This window comes from Zingiber officinale, chromosome 11A, assembly GCF_018446385.1.
Source record: "Zingiber officinale cultivar Zhangliang chromosome 11A, Zo_v1.1, whole genome shotgun sequence".
Lineage (NCBI taxonomy): Eukaryota > Viridiplantae > Streptophyta > Magnoliopsida > Zingiberales > Zingiberaceae > Zingiber > Zingiber officinale.
In genome coordinates, this window is record NC_056006.1 from 3,225,703 (window position 1) to 3,234,726 (window position 9,024).

A 9,024-nucleotide genomic window follows, 5' to 3' on the forward strand; every position below is an offset into this window, starting at 1 on the left:
TGCTTCTTGCATCATAGTGTTAGCATAGACATAATAAAATAATGATTGACAACTTTCCAACTATTCGTTCTCAACTTTAAATCTCCCATGAAACCTTAGGTTGGACCAATGTCTATTGCTCTCTTTCCGAAAGCACATCCTCACCATTCCACTTGAGAGAGTTTACCTGATGTCAAACCTTGGTCCACCCGACCTATTTAGACTTTTGCTCAGCTGATCTTGACCCTTGGGACTTTCCTCTAGACCTCTAGTTCTCAACCCTTCCAGACTTTCGCTTAGTGTCCTCAACCCCCTAGGGCTTCATGCCTGGTGTCCTCGATCCCCAAGGGTTCTGTACAATGCCCTCGATCTGCCAAGACTTCTTACCCAGTCCCTTCGAATAGGACTTTCATGCCCAGTCTCATCGACCAAGACTTTCTTGCCTTGCCTTAACTAGGTCTTTCTTGCAAACTTGATAAGCACATCCAAACCTCAAACATACTTAACTTTTAACCCTTTTCCGATATCAAAACTTAGGTTTGATTGTATAGTGCTTCTTTTACCAACATCTTCCTCCTGGGCTATCACTCGACACTACTCTAATCTCAAGGATAAGTTCTTTTCAACTTGTGATGACTGATGTAGGAGGCTCCGAATAATTTTGTTCATTGTTTAGGATTATTTTTATCTTTTTGTATCTTAGGGTTTTGGGTTTATTTTAAGGTTATTTTCATCTTGTTAGATCTTAGGATTTTAAGTCTATTTAAACACTTGTTTGGGTTGATGTTAAGGATTCTCTTTTGATTTGGTAAATAAAATTATTTTCGTTTAAATCTTTAAATCTAAAGGTGACTCCTCTTCATTTACCAAATTCTCTATATCTTTCTCTATAATTCCTCTAAGGAAACAAGCCCGTAGAATAATCACTTTTATATTCTACCCATCGTTGTGGATGTAGTGCCAAAAAAACAAATTAAAATTTATAGTTAGTCATATAATTGCTGAAAATATAAGAGTTGTATGGTCTCCAAACTATTATTCTAGTTTCATGAAACTTAGGAATTCATTTGTAAAAACATATAGATACAAGATAAAATGTACATTACACAATATACATATATCAATGTCTATAAAATTAATTATACAAAGTTCAAGATGATAATAAAAAAGATGCAAATTGCACATGCTTGCATATACATAAAAGAAATTAACGAGCGCAATTTTGTGACCACATAAGCTCCTTCTCAAAGCTATAATTCCTAGTATTTCCTTGACTTATTTCATCCACCAATTGTGAGGAAGAGTGAGATGACATATTGAGTAAACATTCAACATCTTCATTCCCTTCTAGAATACAAACTCCTTTCTTTTTCATTCTAACCTTTCTCATGCTTTGCAATTTATATTCAACTTCTTTCATTGTAGGCCTTTTCGCACCTTTCAAATTTAGGCATATTTCTATCAGACTACTGATTTCAAGAAACTCTTGCTTTGTTCCTTCTTGCAAAACACGATCTTCTATAAGATCAAGCAACATATTCTCTCTTGTTGCTTGAAGGAAATTCATGGCTAGATTTTGTTGTAACCCATCTTTGGTTGAGAAGATGGGCTTCTTTCCAATTAAAAGTTCAAGAAGAATAATTCCAAAACTATAAACATCACTTTTCTCTGTCAACTGACTTGTTTGATAATACTCTGGATCGATATACCCAAAGGTACCATGTATGGCAGTAATTATGTGTGTTTGATCAAGAGGAATAAATCTTGATGCTCCAAAGTCCGATACCTTCGCCTTAAAAGTATCATCTAAAAGAATATTTGATGACTTGACATCCCTATGGAAGACAGACATTGAAGCAGCTGAGTGTAGATAGGCAAGCGCTCCTGCAGATTCTGAAGCAATCCTAAGACGATCATCCCATGATAATTTAGATTCATCTTGTGAAACATGTAGATGATCAGAAAGGGTCCCGTTAGAGATAAATTCATAAATCAGTAAAGGAACTTCGGTTTCTAAACAACATCCAAGAAGCTTAACTACATTCCTATGGTTCATCTGAGAAAGAATCGCAATCTCGTTTATAAATTGGTCAATCTCACTCGTCTTAACTATTTTTGACTTTTTGATGGCAACAACTCGTTGATCTGATAGAATTCCTTTGTAAACTGTTCCATGTCCTCCCCTTCCAAGCACTCGAGTTTCATCAAAATTATTTGTTGCCTTTTCTATTTCTTCCAGAGAAAATATGTTTGTTCTCTCTTCAACATGATCACTTGTGGAGATTAACTGTTGAAGTAGCAAACCATGATTCCTTAGAAAATTCCTTTTTTTGATTTTCTGTTGAATTCTTTGCTTCCATTTTTTGCCTACGATGACCAATGCTATGCATAAGAGCAAGAGACTCGTTCCAATGCTAGCACCAAGGATGACACCTGCACAAAATTGATTTTGTTGCTTTTTATTTTAATTGATTTGCCCATATAATTTTACATAAATATCAATCATAAAATAATATTTCTTACATATATATAAAAATCTACTTAGAACTAGGGATAGGGATAGGGATAAGGATGTACCAAGTAAAAGAGAATTCCTTTTGTTGGGGAGGCATTCTCCTCGAACAGGATCACCAGATGTTCCTTGGGGACATATGCAATAGAAACTTCCATTTGTATTTATACAATCTCCAGTGCAAACTTTTGAAGAAGAATTGCATTCATTGATATCTAGAATTCCAAAAAACATTGTCAATACATCAAAATATACATTGGTTGGTATATATATATATATATATTTGACATAGTTAAATTTTAATTATATAGCATATAGAATACATGTATTAGAAAAAGTGAGAAAGGATGTTTTTGTACCTTGACATCCGTCAGGAAAAGGAAGGTAAGGATTCCCATCATAACCATGTTTGCATATGCATCTATACCCCTCATTTTTTACATCCAAACATGAGCTGTTTTCATAGATACATGCGAAGATGGTGCTGTCTTTTGCAGCATCCTTGCAAGATTGGTTGTCTATTACCCAATCGATGATTGTCTGATCCTTCTGAGCCTTCGAGGAAGTGAAATGTGAATTTCTATTACCTGAATAAAAATAAATAGTATACTCCAGTTGGCCTTCCTTCAATGAAATGTTGCTCACTACAGAACCATCGAATAGGAGAGTTGGAGGGCTGGAGGTTTCATTGCATGTTAGAGCAAAGTCTTCGTCTCGATAACAACCTTGTTTTAGCCCGAAGGGAAAGGAAATTGTAACATTTCCGCATTTGGGTTGACAATCTTTTGCAGGAGTGAATGTAAAATTTTTATCTGTTAATTAACACATTCATGAGCGATTAGCTCTAATGTCTATGAATTCTATAAACCAATGCATCATTAATTTATTTAGTTCAAGTAATTAGAATGAATACTTTTACAATAGAATATAGAAGAGATTTAGAACCATTACCTAATTTACAACCATCATGCAGGTAGGGATTGCCCACATAATCTGAAGAACATCGACAATTGTAGCCACTGGTTTCTTCAAAAAGGACGACATCATAACATTCACTTCTATCACTAAGACATGCATAAGTGTTGGTCCTCTCCATAGCCTCTTTGCATGTTGAATAGTCATTGAAGTACCAAGCGAGAGAGGCCATCATTCCAGTTCTATTCCTATCGTCTATAAATCTTTGGAAGTCATCATAATCAGTTAGTTCATCATCATATATGGTGGCTATGATGCTGGAGGTGCTATTGATGATCATATGATCCATTTTCTCATCAAGTCGATTTAACTGAATGGCCAATGAAAGATTGCTAAATCTTACACTATACAAGTCAATTCTACAATATCCAATTCTAGACATATATCTCTGCTGAGTAGTTGGATTGTTGATAGTAGTGGAGCATATTGTATTGCAAGAATCTATCGCACTATTGGTATCCAAATCAACAATAATGGCAGTAACACTACAACCGGCCACATGCAATGTGTTATATTGAAATGAGCTTCCAAAATCAGTTGAAAGTAAGTTATAAGACAGAGGTAAATCCTTAAGATTGATCAATGCAGTGTGATTAGATTGTGCATCCACATCCAATGTGGCATATGGTGATTCAATGATGACCAGCCCCTCGTTCATATCAAAAGCTCTTACTTGGATATTGCCATCTCCTAACAAGAGTCTTGGATGATCCTGGTCTTGTGAACAAGTAAGATTAAATCCAACAGCATAAGAACAATTAGTGCCAATGCCAAAAGGATACTCAATTTGTATACCACCGCATGTTTTGGAACAATAGGAAGGGAGGGTAAAATTCTCATGTTCCATTAGCCAACTTGTAGCACCATCCAATGATATCAATAATATAATATGTAACAGCAATATGCGGATGAATTCCATTTTGTATTCCTACAAATTAAGTCAACTATCAATAAAATACATCAATTAACAGAATTAAATGATATATATATATATATAACTTGAACGGGAACGTGAATCCAAGAAAAATCACAGTCAATTAAAATTGGATTCCAAACACGATCCGATATGGGATCAGGACAAGGGATCTAGGAGATCCCTTAACTTGTTTAGCCATCCACCCAATTGACCCGCTTTGGTGGGTTCATTCTATTTATCTCAAATAAAATTTAATATAATAACTTGTGAATAAATATTAAATTTAATAGAGGTGGAATATAGTTTTATGATTCCTAAAGAGTTAAATAGATTGAGCTATTCCTTTGAAATGAACCCTTCATGCTTAAACTATTCATCTAAACATCAAAATAAAATCAATGAGAGAATGAATCATTTTGATTCCACTCTATTTATGTGTATCAACACAATCTTGGAGTAAATAAATAGTAATTAAGTAAGACACAGAGAAGTAAGAGAAAAATACTGATATCAAATTTGGCAACCAACTCACTTGATTATGGCCTCTTTCTTCAACCAAAGTACAATTATCCCATGGGATCTAGGTTCTTTATATAGAGAGTCTTGTGCTAACGTGGAATTTCTTTGATCAAAGGATAAAGATCATGCATGTTTAATAATCCTAAATGAAATAATCATATTTCAGCTTGGATTTGACTTGAAGGAGTATGTGATCAGGCCAATCACTATCATTTCATTTAAAGAGATTAAAACAGAAATTGATAGAAATTGATTTCCTTCGTTACTTTTTTGCCATATCATTATTTTAATTTTCTACATGTTATTTTATTTTAATCTTGTACGCGCCATGTATATACATTGATGTGCATGAAATTTCAATCATATAATTTTCATTTTCCACAAGATAATCGTTGGTTGTTGTTCTAATAGCTGCAAAAAAAGGTGGAACCGTCACTCTAGCGGTCCCTTGGGCCTGGCCCCCCAGGATTCCAGAGGGAGTAAATCACGGTTAATGCTGGGCAAGAGAGGTGACTGAGGGTCGTAGGAATTTTTGGCACAGCAGATCAGGATTTTAACCCCGTGTGCAACTGGCGATCTTTAACCCCAGAATCTTAGCTGCAAGAATCAGGTACCTCTCCCGCTGATCCAGCCCGTGGGGGCTGGTTGTTGTTCTAATAGGCTTCTTAGAGTGGTGAACTAATGCAATTTAGTAAATGTAATTAAAATTAATAGTATATTATATTTAGGTATTATTTGCTTACCTCTATTATTCGTGGATCACTGGATTCACAACGGTTGCTTGAACAAAACGTTGACAAAGAACCAACTCAATACGACTCTTGAATTTTAAAGAGGGATAATTTTTAATTTGAGACTCAAAATTATATTCTGTCTAAGCTCAAGCTGTGAAATTCAAATATCTATATTTATTATAGGAAACTTGTAATCATCAAGTTTTAGGATAAAAAGTACCATTTATGTCCACATCCGGGCCTCCGAATTTTTTTTTACTATTTTTAGTAATTTTCATTTTTATGAAATTTAGGATAATTTTGTTATTTTTAGTATTTATGACTACTAGTTGGTCTATATCTGTTATATTAATTTTGATTTTTATTTCCATACATCAGACCTCCCCGTAAACATCTGATCATCCTAACCTACATCGGGTCTCTCCACAAGTATCCGATCAACTTAATCTACTCTGAGCCTCCTCACAAGCATCCGCATCCGGTCAGTCTTGACCTACTCTCGCCTCCTTGTAAGCATCCGATCACTCTAACCTGCTCCAGGCTTCCCCGCAACTTTGTTAAAGGTCACACCACATGACATCTGGTCTGGACCATGTCTCTTATACCATTTGTTGTGACCAAAAGGAATGCACGTATCTCCATAATGATATGATATTGTCTACTTTGGACTAAGCCATCATAATTTTACTTTTGGGTTCTACTCAAAAGGTCTTATATCAATTGAGATATCTTACGTGTTTTTAAACTCATCATCTTTTCTATATCTTTCTCTCCAACAATCCTCCTATCAAATAAACGATCATTATTACTTTCATGGTTCGGGTCTCTCCATGATCATTTGGTCACTCTTGACCTGCTTCGAGCCTCTCCACGAGCATTCGATCACCCTGACCAGCTCCGGGTTTCCCCGCGAGTATTCAATTACTCTGACCTACTCCGGGCCTTCGTGTGGTATCTGGTCACCTTGACTTGCTCCTGGTCTCTCCGGGAGTATTCGATCACCCTGACTTATTTCGAACCTCCCTGTGAGAATCCAGTCATCCTGACTTGTTCCGGGCCACCCCGCAAGCATCCAATCACCTCCTGACCTGCTTCGGACCTCCCCGCAAGCATCCGCATCCAATCACTCTTGACATGCTCCGGGTTACTCTGCAAGCATTCGATCACTCTTGACCTGCTTCAGGTCTCCCCGTAAGCATCCGATCACTCTTAACCTGCTCCGAGCTTCCCTGCAAGTCTCCGATCATTGTGACATGCTCCAGGCTTCCCTATGAGCATCTAGTCATTGTGACATGCTCCGGGTCTCCCCGGAAGTATCCGGTCACCCTAACATGCTCTGGCCACTTTGACTTACTTCGAGCCTTCCTGCAATTTCGTTCAAGGCTACCCTATATGATCTCTAGTATAGATCATAGCTCTGATACTATTTGTTATACCCAAAAGAAATTCACATATCTCCACAATAATATAATATTATCCAAACCTAGACACTCATAATTTTATTTTTAAGACTCTAACTATACATTCTTTTAAATTTATGATTTTCTTATATCTTTCTAATATAGAATTTTAATTATATCCCAACAATTAATTTTCTCGTTGACTCTTTTTCTCATAGTATAGATCATATCTCTGATACTATTTGTTGTGTTCTAAATGAATTTACATATCTCTATAATGATATGATATTATTCATTTTAAGTCTAAACTTTCATCGTTTTATTTTTAAATTCTATCAAAAATACCTTATATAAATGAAAAGTTTAAATTTATGATATTTTTTATATCTTTTATGAAAACTTGATTATATCCAATAATTGATTTCCTTGTTGACTCTTCTTCTCATTGTATTTAAATACGATAGTAACAATTGATTGATTTTTCACAGAAGAATAGTCATCGTATTTAATTATTGTCATTATAAAAAATAAGTCTTCTCCTAATAAAAAAAGGTCTTCTGCAATGGCCATCGAAAAAGGCCCAAGAAACGTAATAGAAACTTTCGTATACACTCACTGTTATGTCCATTAAATAAAAATAGAACTCCATGTAAGTTGATTTCATTGCTGTCTTCTCCTCATTCTCATTGTATTTATAAATGTGATAATAAATCCTTGATTTCCACAGAATAATAGTCGTAAGTTGGACTTCCATTTATATTTCATTTTCCACGTCTCTATTTATCACTGGATCACGTAGTTGCTGCTTGGCCCTCACCATTAAAATAAGAAAAGACATCTCAAATCCTGACTTCTTGTAAGTTTATTTTAATGGTTGGTTTAAGTCCATTTTAATTATGTGTCCCACTCCAGTATTTAATTATAACCCAACCCAAATACAACGTTCCAGGTCTACGACGACTTCAGGAAAGACTCAAAAGTCATGCAGAAGTTTTTTTTTTTATCGCTAATAATTGCCAGAATAATGTTATCACAAATACTTAAATATCTACAAAAGATTGATTAAAGGATTCTACGATGAATCTACTGATTGCGACATTGTCACAAGCAAATGAGATTTTAAAATAAAAATTATTTGAAAATTAAACAACCATGAATTTCATACATATCAACAATATATTCGATCAAAAACATATTGAAATTTGATTTTCATCTGGAATATTCGTGGATACTTAATTTGGAGAAAAAGACTAGTGTTGTGAGATCCACCGTTCAAGTACCCGATTCAGAGTATACGTAACCTTACATTGATGGATAGACTGTGAAAGTCATTTACGAGCTATTTAGTGGCCGTTCATCTCCGGGACTAGTTCGATCTGGACACATGGATTAAAAAAAATATTAAAAATTATTTTTCATAACCAATAAGTTGAATATGAATATAGATACATATTTCATAATATAAATCAATTTCTTTGATGAATGAAAAATTAATCTTCGACGTTATTTGATTCAATTAAATCATACAAAAATAGTGACTCCTTAATTCACCAGCAAGGGGCCGATAGACATGAATATATTATCACCAACTCTAATATACATGAATGTTAATTTTTGTAGATTATTAGGGTTGTAAGTGAATCAATATTCATAAATAAGCTTAGTGTTTAACTTAGTAAAAGCTTATTTATGCTCATTCAATACACACATAGTCAATTAAATGAATAAGCTTAAATAATTCGTTAAACTAAATAAACAAGTTTCAACATATATATGTTCAGTTAATTAATATTTATGGATAGAGATCGTAAATCATGAACAATATTCACAAATAAAGTTTGTGAATTATGTTCATTAATATAACTTTTATCAATATGATAAATAAATAAAAAAACTAAATTGAATAAACAAACTTGTATTGTCAAGATTAATAACTATTCAAACAACTTTAAAATTATAAAATTTTAAATAATCAAACAAGTTTGAATT

At 34.3% G+C, this 9,024-nt stretch overlaps 1 protein-coding gene across 1 annotated transcript; it reads right to left on the reverse strand.

Moving 5' to 3' along the window:
* Window positions 1–1,108: 1,108 nt before the first annotated feature.
* On the reverse strand, window positions 1,109–4,929 carry LOC122030930 (wall-associated receptor kinase 5-like). The gene is made up of 5 exons (XM_042589967.1): window positions 4,915–4,929; window positions 3,443–4,394; window positions 2,851–3,303; window positions 2,557–2,706; window positions 1,109–2,412 (listed from the first exon to the last, which is right to left on the reverse strand). Exons 2-5 carry the CDS (start codon window positions 4,383–4,385, stop codon window positions 1,187–1,189), a joined length of 2,772 nt encoding a protein of 923 aa, XP_042445901.1. The 5' UTR covers window positions 4,386–4,394; window positions 4,915–4,929; the 3' UTR covers window positions 1,109–1,186.
* Between the last annotated feature and the right edge of the window lie 4,095 nt (window positions 4,930–9,024).

What these genes read in the sequence shown, in the direction of transcription:
- LOC122030930 (XM_042589967.1), bottom strand. Translation starts at nt 4,385, where the DNA reads ATGGAATTCATCCGCATATTGCTGTTACATATTATATTATTGATATCA. An exon ending in TTTTCCTGACGGATGTCAAG is followed by an intron (nt 2,707 to 2,850) that starts GTACAAAAACAT and finishes TTGGAATTCTAG; the next exon opens with ATATCAATGAATGCAATTCT. An exon ending in AAGGAATTCTCTTTTACTTG is followed by an intron (nt 2,413 to 2,556) that starts GTACATCCTTAT and finishes AATTTTGTGCAG; the next exon opens with GTGTCATCCTTGGTGCTAGC.